At 44.0% G+C, this 21,539-nt stretch overlaps 3 protein-coding genes across 4 annotated transcripts in view; 2 read left to right on the forward strand and 1 right to left on the reverse strand.

Annotated features, from left to right (window-relative positions):
• Positions 1 to 3,617, reverse strand: part of otud7a (OTU deubiquitinase 7A) — a 36,844-nt gene extending 33,227 nt beyond the window's left edge. Inside the window, exon 1 of the mRNA XM_052061276.1 lies at positions 3,450 to 3,617. The gene's annotated coding sequence lies outside the window, so the exon portion shown is untranslated. The remainder of the gene's footprint in view (positions 1 to 3,449) is intronic.
• The window catches only part of gcnt3 (glucosaminyl (N-acetyl) transferase 3, mucin type), a 47,090-nt gene that overhangs the window by 23,137 nt on the left and 2,414 nt on the right, over positions 1 to 21,539 (forward strand). The gene's annotated exons all lie outside the window — the stretch shown is intronic.
• On the forward strand, positions 4,506 to 20,539 carry LOC127597904 (proprotein convertase subtilisin/kexin type 5). Of its 2 annotated transcripts, none has more exons than XM_052061274.1 (16): positions 4,506 to 4,856; positions 6,849 to 7,052; positions 7,244 to 7,312; positions 7,438 to 7,480; positions 9,241 to 9,386; positions 11,683 to 11,877; positions 12,723 to 12,809; positions 12,878 to 13,076; positions 14,145 to 14,368; positions 14,453 to 14,695; positions 15,289 to 15,534; positions 15,760 to 15,955; positions 17,625 to 17,830; positions 17,934 to 18,034; positions 18,881 to 19,052; positions 19,653 to 20,539. In XM_052061274.1, exons 1-16 carry the CDS (start codon positions 4,598 to 4,600, stop codon positions 20,027 to 20,029), a joined length of 2,967 nt encoding a protein of 988 aa, XP_051917234.1. In that variant the 5' UTR covers positions 4,506 to 4,597; the 3' UTR covers positions 20,030 to 20,539. The 2 variants fall into 2 exon arrangements, with proteins under 2 accessions (XP_051917234.1, XP_051917235.1); XM_052061275.1 differs by having other exon boundaries at positions 4,837 to 4,910.

Raw genomic sequence — 21,539 nt, forward strand, 5'->3', positions numbered from 1 at the left:
CTTCACGAGGTGCTCTGAAAGGCACTTGGATGATGCAAGTATGTTTCCTTATTTAAAAATACATTTCCTATGACTATTTTTGAATAATACATTGTCTTCATTGTTCATAATGCCTATACAAGTAGGTCGCAACTTAACGACAACAGGAAAATGCAGGCCCGAGGGTGACAACAGTTGAAAACTACTGCTTTCAGCTACTCTCTCCCTGTTGACTTCAAGTCATTTCCAATTTCCTCTCCTTTGTTTTAACTGTTGACCAAGAAGGGTGCAGTCTTACTGGATGTAACAAGTGCATAGCTCCTGCCTTGACTCATCAATATGTCATTCATGCATTTGATAAGCACTCGATGAGACAGCCGCAGAGAGCGGTGCCTTTGTTTACACTACTTGAAATCTAGAATGAGCAACAGCTGAGCAACTGATTTCAGCCTGCATGTCCTTTATCGCGTCTCCTTCAGGAGAAAGAAACTGACAGACAAAATGGAGAATTTCCAGAAAGGCTTTTTTCGCCGAGAAAAGGAGGTCCGACCTCCTTTTGAGAGTGAAAGACCTACTGTGGGTTTTCATGAGTCTGAATTGGGCCACCGAGGGTTTCCTATGAAACAGTGTTCTGTTTGATTTGGAAAAATATTCCCTCGTTGCTGGATTGTGGGATGATGTGAGAGGTGTGCCCAAATGGCCTCGTGGGGAACATGGTACAAGGGCGCATGTCTCCCGCAATTAGCCTGCTTCTAGGACTAATGCCAGTAGAATCAACCACACATCCTTTCGGCTTCATTCAGTTTTTTTATGCTCTTGGGACAGACCTCACAGAAGCAAATAGATGTCTACTGCCATATTCTGACATTTTGCGTGACGTTGGTTCAATTTTTCCCAGGTATGTTGCACAAAATACAATTTACACGAACACAGAGAGATTTGGTTTTGGAGAGTCCTCTGTGTAAAGCTTTGGAACCTGGAAAAATAATGCAGCTTAGAATGAAAAAACTGAAAAGCTTTCAACAATAAAACCAACTTTGGCTGACATAAAAATTAATAATCGATCATTGCAAGTGACAATGTTTTGTTCATTTAAACTCCATAAACAGCTTTACATAATAATACAGATCAATCTCTATTCACTGCAGCAATGTACCTTTAATGAGGCTCTGTAGGCTGCCAGGGCACTATTTCATGATAAATATCACACTAAAGCCTGTATGAAGTCCTCAAAATGTCAAAGCCACGAAGGCGGTGAGAGCAAAGAAGCTTCAGTAAAGCAGAGCCTTATCTTGTTAAAATGGGATGATCTCCACATTATCGTCAGACAATTTTGGCTTTCCAGAAGTGGTCCATGGATTTTCAGATCATTTCAGACTTTTAGAATTCAAAGCGTACTCGGTGTGAGTGAATGATAATGAAAAGCGTTTTTCAAAATAATAAGTTGATCCTGGATTTCATGCTACTCTGTATTGAATATAAAAGAGGATTTTGATTTTATGATATTTTATGGAGATAAGGCAGAAAAAAATAAAATCTAATTGATCCGGCTATTTCTTCAGAACTCTAGTTCCTGCACCCAAAACGACCAGCTAGTGTGGGCTATTATGCTCACGCTTCACTTATAAACCTAACAAATAAGGGAAACAAACTTGCTTCAAAAGGGATTAAATACCGAGAGTGTGAAGGCACCGGCCGGACACCGAGCGATGCGACCCAATGCGACTTATGTCCACCATCTCAAAAAAGTATTCTCTTCGGCACACTACCGATTCAATACCACATGACTGATGCACTGCAACGGAAAAACTGCAACCTTGTGCTGGGTTCTGAGGTTCCCCGTACAGCATACATCACTATTATTTTTTAATTGAACCACAAATACATAGCACAATTGTCAAGGAAGAAATAGAAATAGCGGGCCACAAAAATAGAGGAAATAGTTACGAGAGGCCATGATCGATCGCCCCTTTCGCTCACTGCCCGACCGTCCGCCACTCATGAAAACTGATTGCCAAACACAGCACACGTAACGACAGTTGACTTGGTTTCCGCCAAGTCGCCCGTGTGTTCTATTTGGTGATCCTGGGAGCACAAAAGCAATGTTTGTATATCTGCCTTATAAACATGCGGCCTAACATTGTGAGGAGAGCCTCTCAGTGGCCTCGAGATGACCTCACTGCATGAAAGAAGACACTTGACATGGCCTTATCACCTGTAGAGATGTCTGAAGAACGGGGTCCACTTTAAAGACGGGCAGTGATCGGACGGTGATTACATGAGTTTCTTGACTCATTTCATCTCCTTTGAACGACTTAACTTTGCAAATTTTAGATGTGGCAGAAAGCCAAAGCTGTCAGGTGCTTATTATTATTATTATGAGAACCAAAGCTTCCTTGTTCTTTTTTTGTTTTAAGAATTACAGATCATAATGGGGGAATTCTTTGCGAAGGTAATGGAGGTAGTGGGCAGTTGGCAGACATGTTTGCAAAGGAATGTCATTGGCCATTGTCTGAGCGCTGCCATGAGTGACATGAAAGTCCAGCGGAGTTCAACACCAACCATCATCTCTGTTCTGATTTTGTGCAACGAAATGCCACTGACAGGAACAGAATTCACAGCGTAACTGATCTGGTGCCATGTGCCCTTTCGTCACCGTCTGTAGGAGAAGGAATGGCACGGCTTAGACTGGCACCCACACACTTGTCTTGGCTTTGTGGCTCTGTTTTAGCTTTGTCCAGAAAGCAGGTTGTAAACAGAGGGGCAAATAATACAGAGATGTGTTCATTCACTGTTTGTCCCACACAAGGGGATGAATGACAGACATAAATGTAAAGTTAAAAAAAAATTGTGGCTTTGAATACCTGGAGGCATTCATTGACAGGAGACACCATAAATTAGGCCTTTGAGGAAGAAAGATGTACATCACACTGCTATACAATGTTCATTTGACTCGTCTTAATTAAACCATGTATGATTATGATGATCATCCGTGTCCACGTTAAAAGATCTAACCCTCCCTCCCCCAACCCCCTCCAAAAAAGTGTGATTGATATTCTGCAGGTAGGCTACACAGGTTCAGTGAGCTAATTGTCTATCGGTTAAAAAATCGGCCACCATCACAAAATACAGCCGGTTGTCACGTGTACGTGTACCTTGCTACAGAAGCCCACAAAAGCGACTTGTGACGAAGCACATAGCCTCACATTCATGTTGACACTGTTTGACTCTTCGCCGCCGCTTTACGTTGCATCACCACCACCCGTCATGATGTCTGGCCTCGGGTGTTTTGCACCTCGAGCTTCCAAATAAAAGCTTCGCTAAAGTTGGACGCATCCAAGCACGTAGGTGCACCTGTCCGCAGTGCTAACCCATTGTGCTCAATCGGCACTGAAGCAGTCGTAGAAGCGGGGCCTGTCGCGCTGTGAAGGGACCCGGCCCCTGAAAAATTAAACCCGAGTGTCTCTTACCGTTCTTCCGTCAGTCATTGCTCCCCATCGTAAGGTTTGCAGCGCAGACCTCTTGGCGAACCGTTAATTCCTGGCCGGTCGTCTCACTCCCGCCTCTCGGTGTCTCTTCCTCTCGCGGTCGCTCATCCCAGTGTCATATTCCTCCGCTGCAGTGTCCATAAACCACGCCCCCTCCGGCTGCCGCGTGACGTAAGCTACCGGCTGAGAGCTCGGGAGCACGCACACAGCAACGCACGTTCGCACGCGTCGGGTGGGCGAGTGCGCGCCTAACACGAGTGAGGACCCAAAAGCCCGCGAGAGGCCGCTGTAGTGCCTGAGTAAAAACAAACCTCAACTTTAGACGACCGGACTCGTGCAATGGGTGTCCGGTAATTGTTGCTTTGCTCCCAAATAAAGTCAAGAGCTTGCAATATATTTACAAAAACTCTACTGTTTTTAATAGTTTGCTCGTAAAGGCGGCAAGTGTTCCTGCCGCCAAACTATGTAGTCACCGATAAACCACGTTATGTTCATTTTCTGCTCAAAATCCCCCCTAAGTAGTTGTTTGTTTTTACTCAGCTTTTATACAGTCTTTTAACAATCGTTTTACTCGAGTTACAATCGGTTTTGGCAGTTGAATAAATAAACAGCCGCGGCGGGGAAAACCACAGAATCCCTCTAATTTACATCCGTAAACCGGGTGCGACCTAGATTTTACTTTTGAATAAATCTGGGTCAGATGATTCCAACACGCACACAATTTAAATGCATGCGCACGCAAATAGATTTAGAGATAAATCTATCTATCTATCTATCTATCTATCTATCTATCTATCTATCTATCTATCTATCTATCTATCTATCTATCTATCTATCTATCTATCTATCTATCTATCTATCTATCTATCTATCTATCTATCTATCTATCTATCTATCTATCTATCTATCTATCTATCTATCTATCTATCTATCTATCTATCTATCTATCTATCTATCTATCTATCTATCTATCTATCTATCTATCTATCTATCTATCTATCTATCTATCTATCTATCTATCTATCTATCCAATCATGCACATTGGCCATTTGTCCACTTCCCAATGAACTGGACGAGCAGGTTACAGTATTTGTGGGCTGGTGTTTGAGTCTGGGCGCTTCACTTGCTGCATGCACGGACACTGCGTCCGTGCAAGTCAGTCGGCGGCGCTGCTGCCTTCTCGTCTTCACTTTGCAGTCGCCGCAGCAACAGCAATGAGGTCCCTCTTGTTCGGCGCGATCCAGCTCCTCTTCCTTGCGCTCGTCGGGTGCGGAGCTCTATCCTGCCCGAGAGGACAGTTTGTGCTCAAGAGCCAATGTGTCCTCTGCCATCCCACCTGTTCCGAGTGCTGGGGCCATGAGCTGTTTCAGTGCACTACCTGTGGAGTGGGTGAGTGAAAGGATGTCCTGCTTGGAACATATAAATGACACAGTTTTAACTATGGTATTAGATTTCCTCATTTTTTGTTGAAATCGTGGACTCATGTATGATGTTGTGATTTGTCTCGTCTTTATTCATGAATTGAAAAAAGATAATTTAACAATTCTTCTCAGTGAGTTCAATCAGTTTTTGGAGTTTAAATGTAATGGATTGCCTCTGTCCATCGTTTTAATGGATGACCATTTAAAACACACCAAAGTCGTTTGTAGTTTCACATTTACCCCTGTTAAAATGGGTGGGATTTCTAACATTTCTGCTCACAGAGGGACCGTTGATATTGTTTAAAAAAATGTAGGTGTGATCATTTCCCTCCTACTTCTTCAGAGTAATGTGATCGTGTTAGAATGGGCTCTTTGTTAATCCGAGGGAAAGGAGAAAATACCCCTTTGGCTTGAATTACTTGTGCGGTTCACCGGGTTTTACCTCTCTGCCACACACACTTGTGGGATGGGCTCATTTGTGTGTGTTCTAACCCTTCATCTGTAAGTCAGTGCACTTGGAGTACATAGTCATATATTACAGAGCACTATGGACGGCGGCCTTGATGTTGTACTTCAAAAAGCATAAAAGTCACTCTGCAGTGTATTGTCATGGAGCTGTGATGTGTGTGCGCGTGCATGCTGGGAGGTGGAGGAGTTTCAAAAAGCAGGTGCAGCTTGTGGCTACCCTCCAGTCCCCACTCGACTCTTACAGTTAATACTGTGCCCAGCTGCTTCTAGGGACGCCTCAAGGGTCACAGCTATGCCCACAGAATATGACCAATCAGGACCTGGACACTTTATATATTGTGACCATTTACTTCAGTTTTACGTGGAATTTGAAAATGTTTATGTATCAGAGGTTCTGGGTGGGTGACTCTCAAAAAATGGTAGCATTTTCCTATCCTCGTCAATGACTCTCTGGTTGCACCGAGTAGTGTACATCTATTGTTTTTACACACGTGGAGCCTAAATTATGATAAATGTCAAATATAGGTTTAGACTAACAAAGTATTAGGCTTGCAAATTGATGCTGAAGATATTTGCTAGAAGCCATGCCACTGTAAAATGAGAAGCAACAAAAAAATCCTCATTTTCACTCTGAACTCATCACGTGAAGCCAGCGAAGGTATGCCGATAATTGAGGCGCATTGTTCTGCTCTTTGTAGAATTGTGTTTTTAAAAATTCAAGGTAAATATTTTCTTTTACTTATTTGAGCAGTATATCCTGCATTGCCTTGAATAGAGAAACTTACCGGTCACTTTGTGACAGCAATTAAAAAAAAAAAAACAATAAAATAGACCTGCATTTATATGGAGGCGGGACTGTAATCCATCATCCCATTTTGGGTCAAAATTCATCCAGATATTCAAAATGAATCCAATCACTACCAACAATACCTGAAGTTATCTTGAAATTGTTTTTTTAAGGTCTCTTTATTTTTCTCTAGCTACTGCAATCCCAACAAAAGTCCCCCAAAAGTCCAAACAAAGCATAGAAATACTATTTTCAAAGATCTGCGGAAAGGGATTCCATGAAATGGCACAAAGATGACACGTCGATCTGTTTGAATCTAAGTTCAGGGTTCTTCTGTGTTGATTTCTTTGCGTGGGCATCCTTCCATTATTTTTCAGCAGGTTATTCCACTTCGTCCCAAATTACAAAAACCATTTGCGTCGTGAAAAATGTCAATTTAAAATCATCCATTGGATATGAATGTGAGTGCAAATGCTGTTTTGTCTGAGCGTGCGCAATATTTGACTGGCGACGACTAATTCTGGGATGCCTCTAGCCCCCCAAAAAATCTGCTAAAATATGCTTTTGCTAACCTGTGACCCAAATAAGGATAAGCAGTATGGAAAATGGATAATAGAGGGATTTGCATGAAATGGCTCCCTAGGGCAAAATAGTATCTCAAAGAAAAGAAAACGCATTCGTTTTTCTTTGTTCTTTTTCCTTCAGATGAAAATGGACAGGAACGTTTCCTCCACCAAGGTCGCTGTCGGATGCACTGCCCCCGCGGACTGTATCCTGACAGGGGTCGCTATGCCTGCCTGCCCTGCATAGCCAATTGTGAACTCTGCACAGATGGCAATATATGTACCAAATGTCTCGAACGCTACAAGCTCCACGGTGGGCTCTGCCAAACGGCACACTGTGATATAGGTAAACAGGACACCAAATCTTTAGTTGTGGATACATTTGAGAACCAGACAAAAGCATGTTCGTGAGCTCTCCCAGACTTGAATTTGGTTTGTTCAATGTGATACAAAATGGAGGACAGAATGCAAAGATAGAATAAATGTAATTACAGAAAATGTCGCAAAATGTCAGATTTGTATGGCTCCGTGTTGCAGGACAAGTGCAGGATCTCGATACAGGCGAGTGTATTGACTGTCAGATGGGCTGCAAGACATGCTCCACAGGTAAAAGTCACTTTTACTGTTGACATATCAATTGAATGGTTCTTTCTGGCTATTAAAACCCAGTTTGTAAAAAGACTCACTTCAAATTGGTTGTTCTTACCCTTTTTTTTTTCTTTTTTTAACAGAAGACCCTGAGATTTGCAGCGGTTGCGCTCAAGGTTACTTTCTGTGAGTTTTTAATCTTCCATTCATTTTATCTGCCGACGAGTGACATTTTCTTCTCGCGCTCACCTTGAAAGTGTGTAAACATCGGACGAGTTGACATTTGATGAAAAGTGTAAAAGAATAAGGTTTGCGAATTTTTGCTGTCACTCCATGTCATTGGAGTTGTAGACATATAAAAAAAATGTATTTTATATATTTGGGAAGTTTTAATCGGTGCAACTAAAACTACACTTGGCTCTCTTCGACTGCTGACTCACAAATTGTGGGTCACAGTTTAGGGATCTTAAACAGACCTCTCATTGTTTACTTCTGTCCCTTTTCTGGCATTTTGTGTGTCAGATTACCGCACATTCAAAATGAGACACTGTTACCTGAGCCAGAGTGGTGCTCGGAGGCAGCGTTTGCGTCAAACCAATTTGAGTAGGTGGATGCAAAGAGTGCAAGGCTGCCTGCCGGTTGATGTCCACCTTCACGTTACAGCTCAGCAATCGCAGGAGGTTAAAGTCCACCATCACAGTTCTGACTTCATGGAGGACAAAGGAAATCTGTTTACTGTTGACATTTAATCCATTCCGTAAATACGGTAGTTGTCCATTCATTTGATAATCATTTCGATGTCGATTAATCGTTGCATCTGTAATATGCAGTTCACAAAATATATACCTGTACTTGGCTAGGTTGGATAGGTTAAATTCCAAATTTGGAATACATATCCTCAGCAGTTTGATGATGTCATTTTTGGTTGTGACCAAATATTTCTCCTTTTGTGGTGTGAGGCTCTGATGGGAAAGTCCTGAGTTTGTAAACGTGATGGACGTTTTGGCGTCCTCCCAAGGAACTACGAATTTACTTAGATAACACTCAGCAGGTTTGTTTCATGGCCTAAAGGTTAGGATTGTGGTGCATCTGCAGCCCATTTTACCTAACTTAGACACACATTAAGGAAAAGGGGAGGGGGGGGGGGCTGTTGCTTGGGTAATGCTGCCGTGCCCTTATGGAATGGAGATTCTAATATTGGCTCAGAGGGATCCTCAAACATCCCGCGGTTTCTCAACACTTGATTGATATTATGTGGCGCCTCCAGCTGTTCCCCCTCAAACATCCAACGCATCACAGCGCCGAGGCAACGCCAAAGAGATCGCACCCTGGCTTGTCACTGGGTCGGACTCTCATTAGGGAAGGTGGCACAAGAGACCCAGAGGATTAGTGGATCGTTGCTTGTTGTCATTTTGCTGTGCGACATCTTTGGTGCATATTTTTACTTTGCACTACATTTCAGAACGGTTGGCGAAATTAAATAGCTCAGATCGGCCTCGGGGGACACGGAAGACAGGTTAATGATTCCTCCGTGGCTCCGAGCTGCAAATAAATGTCAATTAATTTTCTGTGTTAAGAGGAAAGCGACAACGTATGAAAAAAATCGTTCGGCATCGTGTATCCTTGTCTGTTGTTGTATGAAACCAATACGACTGCAGTTGTGGATGTTTTATCATTCCCGGTGTCATTTCATCCTGCTACAAAGGGGTGGGACCTGCCTGCCTCGACATTTTTCTTCTTGTAATTGTGACACTTTGAAAGGCCCATTGAAAATGTCACAATAGCTCAACATATTGGCTTAAAAACAAGTGGAGGTTTGTCAATAATTACCGGCCAGTTTCACATGCACACAGTAAGGTGGGGTTCTAGATTATTGTTTAAAAAGGGTAAAAGGGTATTACGATTGGCATTTTACATGGGTTGGTTATTAACTTTTCCTTTCACAGTTTCAGACACCAGTGTCGCAAGCACTGCCCCCAGCGCACATATGAGGACCAAGGCAGGGGTGTTTGCCTGTCCTGCCCCATGCCGTGTGCAGACTGCAGGGGTGAGGCACAGTGCCTCGCCTGCCAGCCAGATTACTTCCTTAACGGTACCGCACTTCTATATTTCCCCCCATTTTGCTCACTAATTAGCACCCTGATAACATGTTAAGCTGTCCACTGGAGTAACCGCTGTCCCTTGAAAGGGTTAATGTACCAAACGAGTCACACTGGAGCTCGATTGTATCTTTCTTGTTCAACTCTTCTTATCATATAAGGCAGGGGTCGGCAACCCAAAATGTTGAAAGAGCCATATAGGACAAAAAAAACAAACAAAAAACACATGTCTGGAGCTGCAAAAAACATAAAAGCCTTCTATAAAACTTACAATGAAGGAAACACATGCTCTATGTATATAGGAGACTGGACTGTCACAGAATTGTTTATGTTATTCATTCCTTTGTTGGGTGTTCACAAACACCCCCATAAAATTTATTTTGTGATTTCCTCGCTTGCTTTTTTTGGTTTTGGTGCATTGTTTTCGCTTTTCTTAGTGTCAGTGAAGTCGTCATGAATTTCCGTTTTTCAGAGGCTGTCTTTGAACGCCTCTCGAGTTGAACGAGAAGAGAGAAGGCACGGAGTTTGTCGAGACTGTTTAAAGTATAAATAAAGTGTATGTTTTAAAAAAACAACATATATTTTAAAAACTATATCTATTTGACCTATATTAGCCTACTATCACATTTTTTTGTATTTACAAACATTTTTACAAAGCTGCAGGGAGCCACTAGATGTCGCTAAAGAGCCGCATGCGGCTCTGGAGCCGCGTGTTGCCGACCCCCGATTTAAGGTGTGCGATCGACCGGTAGAGGAGAAAAAAAACAACCAACCATTTGAGTGTCTTTGTGCATGTTAGTAATATATATTTTTGTGTTAATGTACATTGCACCCGGGCGGCCCGGTAGTCCAGTGGTTAGCACGTCGGCTTCACAGTGCAGAGGTACCGGGTTCGATTCCAGCTCCGGCCTCCCTGTGTGGAGTTTGCATGTTCTCCCCGGGCCTGCGTGGGTTTTCTCCGGGTGCTCCGGTTTCCTCCCACGTTCCAAAAACATGCGTGGCAGGCTGATTGAACACTCTAAATTGTCCCTAGGTGTGAGTGTGAGCGTGGATGGTTGTTCGTCTCTGTGTGCCCTGCGATTGGCTGGCAACTGATCCAGGGTGTTCCCCGCCTACTGCCCGAAGACGGCTGGGATAGGGTCCAGCACCCCCGCGACCCTAGTGAGGATTAAGCGGTTCAGAAAATGGATGGATGGATGGATGGTACATTGCATCCTAATCATCCTATGAGTCTCATTTTCACAAAAAGTATTAAAAAAATAAAATAAAGCAGGTAAATCTTTAACCTACGCTAGCGCGTGACCTATATCGCCGGAAGTTGTTAGCGCTCAGCAGTCTGCAATTGCAGCTTGTGATCGGAGCTGTTGCGCGATATCTTTTATCGTTATTATTATTCTTATTATTTTCAAATGGTACGTGTGAGCTATGATAGTTAACAGGCTGCCAAAGTGTCATCATGGCGTGCGGGCGTGTGCGCGTCAACGGGTCGATCACGGGTGGTTGGTTGATCAAAAAGGAGATCTTCGGTCAAAAAAGTTTGGGCACGCTTGATATAAACGAACAAGGATGTCAGTGATCGGAAAGTATAAACTCCATGCATACATCCCAAGACTTGTGAAAATCAAAACGGAACAACAAAACAAGATCAAATAAATATGATGAAGAGATAAGGGATATGCTTCTTCAAGGTTTGAATGTGTGCAAAGATGCAGTGCAGCAAAGGTGCGGCTGCAGCAGAATGAAAATGAAAGAGGCTTGAATTTCTCATCAGAGTGACATGGTCATTTTGTACTTGACAAAAAGAATAGCGTGTTCAAGAATAAAGTGTTCAGTCTGCAGGGAAATGGATACAAGGCCATGATGGTAGTTTTGAGTAAATGTGTTTTATGAATTGAATAAATACCAAGTTTGAAATCAATGAGTAATGTTTTATGATTTTAATCACATTTAAAAAAATGCCTCTCGTTCAAAGTCAGCGCACGTCGGCTCCAGCTCAGCTGTGACTCTAATGAGGACAAACGCGATGGACGAATGGATTTAGTACAGTAGTAAGACACATAACTTTTTGCACCTTGAATGGCGCTGTGCAGATTACAGGCCACAATTAGATTACAGGCGAACAAAGTTTTGAAATCGTTCACCATGGTCTCATCACAAAAACTGCCATTTTAACAGGGGTGCGTAGACTTGTATTATCCACTGTATTTCATATATATTCCTCGGGGTAGATTGTTTTGCAGATCACTTGTCAAGTGGAATCTTTTTACTTCTCTGCCGTGCCCATGACAGGAGGCAAATGTGTGAAACAATGCCCACAACAATCCTTCAGCGAGACCACCGGGTGGCGCTGTGAGCCTTGCCACAGCTCCTGCCAGACATGCCACGGGCCTCGCTCAACAGACTGTGACCTCTGTCTGGCGGGCAACTCTCCTCTTCACGGGCAGTGCCCTCTGACTAACTGCCCATTGGGGCACTACTTTGACGGTAAGGCTACCAGTACCTGTAATTTCCAACCTTGAATGTGGGTAATTTCCTTGCGGGAGATAACGACAGTGGTCGTATCTAAGCAAAGTACTGTACCAAATGACCGAGATAATGCTGACCTGATGTTTGACTGCTTCACTCGCTGATGGTTTGGTGTCTTGCTTAAGGACACTTGAGCAAAGCGGGTGCTTACAGATGACACAAGTTTGAATCCTCTCGTTGGAGCTGTGGGTTCGAGTCACACCACCGCAGACAGTTCACGCTCACTCAAGAGACGCTTTAGTAGAGTGTTTCCAGAAAGCTTTGCTCATCCAACACAGGGCACTTGGACTCATTTGAAGCACCAGTCAAGTTGTTTTCAACCGTGCTATTATTATGAACAGTCTTGGCGAGTGCGTATTTAGAGTTTACAGATGATGCAGATGATACCTCTAAGTATGATGCGGCGGAGTCTTCAACAGCTACCGAGCAGAGCAAAAAGCAATTGCTCAGCGTATACTTCTCTGAAATGGTTAAACAAAGCTTAATGGTGTGATTCGTGGGATGTATTATTTTATTTATTTTTCCTTAGCTCTTAAATGAGCGGAACATTTTATTCACATTCGTGTTTGCATCTTTTTTTTGCCAATCAAAATGTATGCAAGCAATCATTTCATTCTTGAGTTAAGCACTAAAGTTTTAGCCTTTTTGAATCTGATTTGACACTCTGTGTGTGTGTGTGCGCGTGTGTGTGTGTGTGCGCGCGCGTGTGTGTGTGTGTGTGTGTGTTCTTGTACTCATGACATTGTGAGGACCGGCATGTGTGTGCGTGTGTGTGTGTCTCTGTCTGTGTGTTTTACTTCTAGCTGATTCTGGAAAATGTCACACATGTGATGTATCCTGCAAGACCTGCTTTGGCCGACAGGCACAGGATTGCTCCTCTTGTTTTAAAGGTACGAACACGTTCTGCCGGACAGCCAAATTCACACCTGAAACCGCTCACTGCATCATCATCTCACAGGCTATTTCCTGGACCAGGAAAGTTCCTGCGTGGTGCAGTGTCCCTCCGGCTCCTATGCTAACACGGCCACACAGCTGTGTGAAAATTGCTCGCCAAACTGCGAGGCCTGCGTGGGCTCCAGCGATAACTGTATCGACTGTTCCAAAGGCAGCTTTAAGCTCTATCTTCACCAGGGGAGGTGCTGGTCAAACTGCCCGGAGTAAGCTGCTATTGTTGCACTTTTATCATTGCTAGAAATGGCAATTCCTGTACAGATTGTGTGTGGAAGCTGAGAAATGCAAGATGTCATGTCATAATGCCAAAGACAGAAATCACGTGAGGATTATAGCATTCTTGAATACATCACAGGGTATTAAAGTAAAAGAAAAGAAATTGCACTTTCTATCGGAATTGAAATTTCAGCACAAATTGCACATGGATGGTGGAGAGCTGACGCCGAAATGAAAAGCTGTACAATGAATTACAAATGTAGAATGTGAGTCTTGCCGATTTATCAGATAGAGGTCTATGCATCTCTATGCATTGAAACATTTTCTCATCGAAAATGAGAACATTTGATAAATGTGAATGTTTGAAATTATCCCGTTGAGTGAAAAAAAATCTTCAGTTAATGTGGAAAGAAAGCTGAAAATGCGGAATTACCGGTAGGTGAATTCAGGGTATGTCAGAAATAATTCCCAAGATGTCCTGAATGAGCTGACCGATTTCATGTTGGAATAGTTAAAGGTGGTTAACAAACGTGGAGGTAAAAATGTGACTTGTTTGAGAAGTGGTTTGAATGTGATGGAAATCTTTGTTTCCATTCATTGCAATGGTTTTTCCTCATGAAAAATATTGGATGATGGGAAAAGTGTGGATTTTTTTTCATGTTAAAAATAGTTCCCTTCTGTCCTGAATGATCTGATTTTTTAATTGAAGTTGCAATGGATGTATTGGTTGAGAAATGTGGCGGTACAGTCCAAACATATCAACAGTATTTGAATTGGTTACGAAATCATGAATTTGAAAGCGTTAAATATCTCCTTAAACTGGAATAGTTGGGAATAGTGGAATAGTTGAAAAGGGGGTCGGGGGGGGGGGGGCGGCGAAGTTTAAAAATGGTTCAGATGATCTTCATGGAGTGAATATTTCCATATTGGAATTGGTTCAGAAACGCGCCATTAGAAATGAGTCAAAATTTCACAAAATAACGCCTCTCACCACTCACAAAGTTATGAATTCTATGATGGATTCTAGTCAAATAAATATCCCTTGACTTTGCTTCCAGAGGCTACTGGGAGACGGCAGAAGGATCTTGCAGCGCCTGCGACAATACCTGCCTCACGTGCGAAGGCTCCGGTACAAAATGTCTGTCCTGCGCCGAAGGCCGCTACTTGGAGGGCGGTGCGTGCACACTCAACTGTTCACTGGGGGCTTACCCTGCCGACGACGGCACCTGCAGGCGTTGCCCCCCTCATTGCGATATCTGCTCGGACGACAGGACCTGCTTCAGTGAGTTGCAAGTGATACAGTGAATAAAGAAGTATTTCAGTTCACCACAAACAACGCACCGCACCTTCTTCCGTCTCCTTCCAGAATGCACTTTCTTATACCTGATGCTGAATGGTGCCTGCAAGGCTAATTGTCCCACGGGCTACTATGAGGACATGGAGGAGGGCCGCTGTGGTCTGTGCCATCCGACCTGTAGCAGCTGTTCTGGGCCTTTGGCGGATGACTGCGAGACCTGCTCCTTATTCAGTCCCAAACTCTATAAGGGCGCATGCTCAAAAGAGTGCCCGACTGGCACCTACTATGAGGCTGCAGCAACAGAGTGCCAAGGTGACATCTATTGAAGTTTTTGTCTGTCTATAGATGTCCCAGGGGCGGCCCGGCGGTCCAGTGGTTAGCGCGTCGAGCTCACGGTGCAGAGGTCGTTGGTTCGATCTCGGCTTCGGGCTTCCTGTGTGGAGTTTGCATGTCCTCCCGGGGACTGTGTGGGTTTTCTTCGGGTACTCCGGTTTCCTCCCACATCCCAAAAACATGCATGGCAGGCTGATTGAACACTCCAAATTGTCCCTAGGTGTGGGTGCGAGCACGGATGGTTGTTCATCTCTCTCGCAACCGGTTCAGGGTGTACTCCATGTCCCCACCTCTCACCCAACGTCAGCTGGGAAAAGCTCCAGCACACGGGTGATTGGGGAAATTTTAAGAAAACATTTATTGTGTGTCACCCCCATAAATCTGCCAATAGGTGAATCCGCCGGTTGAGAATATTTTCATACTTTTGAGCTTACACCCCACTCTGCTCTTTCATCTGGCATTTAGATACAAGACAGGAAGAAATGATTGCTACTTAAATTTAACTACCGGTACTTCATCAGTTGGCATGTCAAGGCAGCACGTTTGCTAGAAATGACACTGACGATGTGCAGAGTGCCACCGGACGTGTGTGAGCTGCTCCGGTCCGGACCCTGACCAGTGCACCCAGTGCGAACGAGACCTGGTTCTGGATCCGAACACCTTGCTGTGCGGCGTGACCGGTGATAGTGACTGTCCCCCGAGGACCTTCCTGCATGACGACCGGTTCACATGTGTGGGCTGTCACCGCCACTGCTACTCCTGCGAAGGGCTTGCCAGCGACGAATGCCTGACGTGCGCTGTCCCCCGATACCTTCACAGTGAGTTTCCAATGAAGTTTTTCATCTCAAACTATTTGTCACTTCTGCGGCTCATCGTTCGCAGCATGTAGCCCAGGATATCTACCGGCACGATAGAATGTGATTCTTTTGTGGCCATGATAGAAAAATAGAAAGGGAAAGAGAATGCCATGAGAGTACAAAGTCATCGATTGTCTTCCAAGGGGGCATAAAACCAAAGGCGTGTCTGTGTGTGTTGTCTTACAGACAGGACCTGCGTGAGCGAATGTCCGGCCGGTACGTACACGAGCGGGCAGGAGGCAGATGGAACCCAGCTGGGTTTCTGTTTGCCCTGTGATCACATGTGCGACACCTGCACGGGGTCATCGCCCAGAGACTGCCTCACTTGTTCCCCGAAATACCTGCGCCTCCTTCATCTCTGCGTCCGCCATTGTCCCGCAGGGTATGACGCCGAATGCCAGCTCATTGGTACCATATTGTTGACTTTGTACGGAGTCATAAGCTCTTTTCCTGGTCTGTTTACGTTCTCCTCAACCTTATGAAGGAGAATAGGCAAAGACAATGTTATCGTGTTTAAAAGTTACATTTGGTTACGTACTTGATGGACCTCGAACGCGTGTGTTTACGCAGCTTGTACACAATGGAGCATAGAGAATCAGGAGTCAGTTTGAGGTGTTTGTCAACTGATAAGACAGGAAGATTCAACTTTGGGCGGATTGGGAGGACAGAATGCGCTCCAGCATAAGATGTCCTTGAGCAAAGTTACAAATGTATCAGTTAATAGGAAGATGTTGGTGCTTGTACCGGGAAGTGTCTTGGCCCCCATGTGTCCGCTGAGAGGCGCGGCATAAGATAAGGTCATTCATTCATTTTCCGAACCGCTTTATCCTCACTAGCGTCACAGGGAGGGGGGTGGGTGGGGGGGGGCGGTTTATGAGCATGAGTTAGTACATGGGACTTAATTTTATGAGCATCAGTCAACAAAAGAACACTTGTCACCCTGATCCTCCTACATTCTTAAAACTGCTGGGTTCAAAGTGATGCAAATCGGGTTACATCGCTGGGTCGAAAAGGCACGAAGCCAATGCCGGGTTATAGATTCTCAGTGTAGGGGTTATGGGGATTTGACCTCGCACGTTGGGTTAAAAGATTTTTGAAGAAGAATTTTCCCCTGACAGGAGAACCACGAGACACTCGCGCGATATGTTGTGATGGCAGTTATTATACCAGATGCTCTTCCTGACGCAACCCCTCCACTTTAAATGAAAATAAACGATGTGGTAGGAAAGGGCTTTTTTTTTCAGCTGAGGAAGCTGTCCAAGGTCAAACCGGTTTTAATCGCGTTACGTTTTGGAAACCGTCCAGAACGCCGCTGCTCGTATGTTAACCATTACGCATAATTCCTGTGCTTTGTGGGATTGATTTCAACATTTTGCTGTTCGTTTTAAGTGCCCGAATGGCTTGGCACCATGCTACCTCTCCAACCAGTTGGAACCCTGTGTTCCTTCAAGGTCTCTCAGGTCCTCCGATCAGCGTCTCCTGATTGTCCCGAAACCCAGGTTGAAATTTGAGGGGGACATTTGCCTTTGAAATGGCAGCTCTAAAGTTGTAAAAGGAGCTGTTACTGAATTTTAGGCAAGTCCCTACTCTGCAGGTATATTTAAATCACGTCAAAAGACACATTTCCATTCCATAGCTTTTGAAACATACTGTAGCCTGAGTGACTGCTCACATATGATTTATGTTGTTTCTTGCACAATCTGTTGGAACAATGTTACATTAAATTTATTTAAACTTCATAAAACCACCACAAAAAACATCCAAAATGGCAACCAGCTTCAACTCTTCAGCCTGCCCAAATCCAATCTTCAACCTAATCCGCTGGGTCAAAATAACTAACCCAACCTTGGGTAAAAGTAACCCAGTCTGCTCCAAGTCCACTGCGACCCAGCAAGAGGGTTAGGTTTTCCGAACCCTCTTGAGCATTTTTTTTAAACTGGGGTACTGTCTATCCTAGCCGAATGAGGACAAGCATTAAAACTGAAGGGTAGTTTTTCAATCTCCTCCCAAACTGCTCTTGTTCCAATCAATATCTTCCTGCCTTTCTGGAGGTACTACCAAGCGGGCTCCCACTGTGAGAAATGCCACCACTCCTGTGAGCTGTGCACCGGTCCCGGGCCAGAATCCTGCCGGGCCTGTCTGCCTCCCCTCCTGGAGCTGCAAGGCACCAAGCTGTGCGTGGAGCGTTGCCCACAGCGCTTCTACAGACTCGACGACGTGTGCTTGCGATGCCACATCAGTTGCCGCACCTGCATAGGTGACCATCAAGCCAAAGCGGTCCACCTCTCGCCGCCATTTCCTTTCCTACGTGTTAATATTGGTTACAATTTTTCTCAGCAAATGTCGCGTGTGATTGGCAGACGGTGCGCCTCAGAGCTGCGTGACTTGTGACAAAGGCAGCACGCTAAAGGACAAAGTTTGCTACCCACACTGTGAGGAGGGGAAGTACTTCACCGGAAAGGTGTGCTGCAATTACATTGATGTATTGATAATACAAGCAGTTTTATGGTACCTGTACTAAATACCAATCATATGTCATCCAGTGTTTGTTTGCCTATTGTCGTGGGAACCTGACATATGAACTAATTTGTTTACCTAGACCATGCTTGGAACTGAAAACTTGTATCTTCAGCTTTCTCTATTGAAATGAATGGAAATGCCAGTAATCTATTTAAACAGTAAAAATTGTCTTTTTTTTTTAGGGCTGGGGAACAAACTCAGCTAATTCGGTTAAATCGACCACAAAAAGTGGTTGACAAAAACACTTCTGCTTCGAAACGGATGGATGCTAATTGTGAGCCCATGTGCCTCTGGTGTTTTCCAACACATAGTCAGCGTGAAAATATTTGGTGGTGTAAAGACACAACATCATTCTTTTTTGCTTTACATTTAGTTTGACAGTAACCATCAGATGAGAGTTGAAAAAAACAGTTTAAAGCCTTTTTTTTTTGTGTGTGTGTGGAATATTTACTCATTGCAGAAAGCAGAGCAAGTACGCGTGTTTAGTTTTCGTTGAGCAGATAACTAGCTTGTATTTTTGGGGCGTTTATGCCCGACAGTAACATTTGGTTGATTTTGATCAGCAGTTTTGAAACGCTACAGATCACAAATCACAAACTGGCGAGTTTTCCTGTGAATATTGAGGGAGCGAATTTGCAAATGCTGAACTGTGAACTATTTGGGGATCCACAGTGCTTCCGTCCCAAAATCCAAATATAAAATTCTATAAATGTACAATTAATGTTTGAATTGCAATTTCAGCACAATATTAAAAAAAGGCCCTTTTGTTTAACGGCTACCTCTGCAGGCCACCTGTCAGCCATGTGACAGCTCATGCAAGCATTGCAGCGGCCCGAGATCTGACCACTGCCTGACTTGTCACCAAGATTTTGGCCTTCACGCGGTGGAGAGCCGCTGTGCCCGCTGCTGTCAGGTGGAAGGGAACCGCACAGACTGCTGCATCTGCGACAGCCGCTCAGGTTCAGTATACCACGCCTCCTGTCATAAACCATGCTCACGTTCTACAACACTGTTGTATACAGTATGTGACGTTGAACGTGTATGTGTACCTTTGAAAGGCGGGCCTGGTTTGCTGAGTGTTGTGAAAGTCAGCGAATGATAATGTAGAATTGGATAGCCGTTAACAGGCGAAACGTTAGCCACTCTGGAGGACAGCGACAATCGAGGGCATCAGCAGGTCTTCTAAAAATGTACTTGTGTGTATGCTTTTATGTTACTGTTTGTTAAATAATGCGATTAAAACTGAAGAAGCAGTTATGTCGATATTCCCTCTTTTCAAATTACTTGCGGAGGGATTACAATCCGTTCTCTCAATGGGATTTGTATTTATTTTTTCCATATCAAGCCGCAGTTTACGCCCAGAAACGGACACACAGACTTGTCACTCGCCACCCAACAGGGGACATAATGGATCGAACAGAGATACTGTAAAATATATTGTACTGTATTTTCTAGACACTTAATGATTGCATTTATTCTTTTAGGTCCAAGTGTGTTTCAAATATATGTTTAAAAATATATTTTAATTGACTCACTTGATTTTTTTTTTCTTTTTGTAGGTCTGTGCATGGAGGCCTCCGAACCCAAGTCAGGGGACGAGCCGGTCACAGACACAAACATGTCTACGGGCGTCCTCCATCACACGTCGGCTGCTGCGCCTGTCGCTCTGCTGGTCGCGCTTGCTCTGGCTCTGCTCGTCTTTGCCTTGGTGAAGGCCCGAGCTAGGAGGAGGCTTTGCTGGAAACAGAGTTACGAGAGATTGAGCGGCGGCGCCAACATGCCTCACGGTGTGCCCGACCCGGACAGCGGCGATGAAGTGGACGTGGTGTACACGAGTCAAGGCGGCTCCGTGTACCGTCGTTACAGTTTTATCCACGAGCATGACGCCAACCTGGATCAGCAAGCGGATGAGAGTACATGTCTTAACCAGTCCTAGTCAATACTCACCAAAGTGTACCGCGACCATTTAGGACAAAGTTCACATGGACCTGCAAAAATGCAAAAAAAAAAAAAAAACCCCAAAAAACTGTAATATGTATGCCAGGCCAGTAGTTGGGAATGACACATTTTATTGTTTGAATGTGTTTGAAGCAAAGGGAATGTAAAGGACAATAGACAATGCAAGGTTTCGTTTTTGTTTAGTCAAAAGTAAATGTGATGTTTTGGTTTGTCTGTCGCTCTTTAAGTTATATTGTTAGGTCGTTGTGTGCCATTTTTTCAAACTTTTAGTTTACAGTAGGAAAATTCTGTGATGCACCTCCCCTCCCCCCCAAAAAACCATACCAAAATAATGATAATCATGTCTACATTTACTCAATGTCAAATCTTGGGCATTTTTAATTGAAGGCAACCTGCCTGTATCCCAAATCAGCTGCGCTTGGCGCCCGCCCACTCATGACACTAATGCGGACGAGGGCTCGAGGGAATAAATGAATGGATGATATTAGGGTAATTGTATTCATTTTTGTTTTCTGACATCTATAAGAAACATTAATTTTTGAAAATTATATTCATCACAAGACAGAGAGGGTTAGTACACGCTAGTTATTTTTGGGATTGCACCTGACAGAATCAATTTATAAGCAAAGCAAGAATCCAATATAATAGTTTTCATTTGCCTCACTGCTGATGAGTGATTCGTTTTGGGGCTGTTTGATTTTGTATATATGAGTACAAAGTGCCTGCATTTTGAAACTGTGATACAATACAATACAATACAATAAATGCTGATTTATATAGCGCTTTCACAACAGCGGCAGCTGTAACTAAGCGCTTAACAAAACAGTTAACATAAAGTAAAATAATAAACACAACATATAACATAAAACACGGACAGTCGTGCAGTCCTAACCACTTTTCCATCACACGCTTTGTAGTTTGAAGTAGTTTGAGATGAAAGAGGAGAGAATCAAAGTGTCCTTTAACAAGTGGATCAGAGACGTCATGCTCAAAATGTGCACACGTCGGCTACAAGCTAAGTTTCAAAGTCAACAAGAAGCTGTAGCATCCATTGACGAAAAAAGAGATTGGTTCACTTCTCCTGTCCCATGGAAATCCATTTCAATTCCAAGCGGCGACTCTCGGTTCCAAATACCCATCGCGCTCTGCGCCAACGCTCCTCTCTCCTCATCCTCAACTTCAGCAGCCATCCATCCAGCCGCCCCAACGCCGACTGTCCAACAGCGCCGACATAGCCACTGAACAAAACGGGTTTGTGAAAAATGCTGCCCATTACAGGCGCAAAAAACACAAGCGCCCCAGGTCTGTCCAGCACCGACAGGCAATGGCGCCGACATTCCTCCCAATCAACATCTCAATCAAGTGATGGAAATTATGAGTGAAGTTATGGGAGTAAACACTGACTTTTCTTAGATGTGTGTGCTGTTGCTTCTATTTGTGAAATTATTTTATTTCAGATTTTTGCAACCATATATCGCTTTGATGGA

This window comes from Hippocampus zosterae, chromosome 3, assembly GCF_025434085.1.
Source record: "Hippocampus zosterae strain Florida chromosome 3, ASM2543408v3, whole genome shotgun sequence".
In the NCBI taxonomy this organism is placed as follows: Eukaryota; Metazoa; Chordata; class Actinopteri; order Syngnathiformes; family Syngnathidae; genus Hippocampus; species Hippocampus zosterae.

Coding starts and splice junctions, on each gene's coding strand:
- LOC127597904 (XM_052061274.1), top strand. CDS start 4,598: ATGCACGGACACTGCGTCCGTGCAAGTCAGTCGGCGGCGCTGCTGCCT. Junction 4,857..6,848: donor GTGCACTACCTGTGGAGTGG/GTGAGTGAAAGG, acceptor TTTTTCCTTCAG/ATGAAAATGGACAGGAACGT. Junction 14,696..15,288: donor TGCAGCAACAGAGTGCCAAG/GTGACATCTATT, acceptor GACGATGTGCAG/AGTGCCACCGGACGTGTGTG.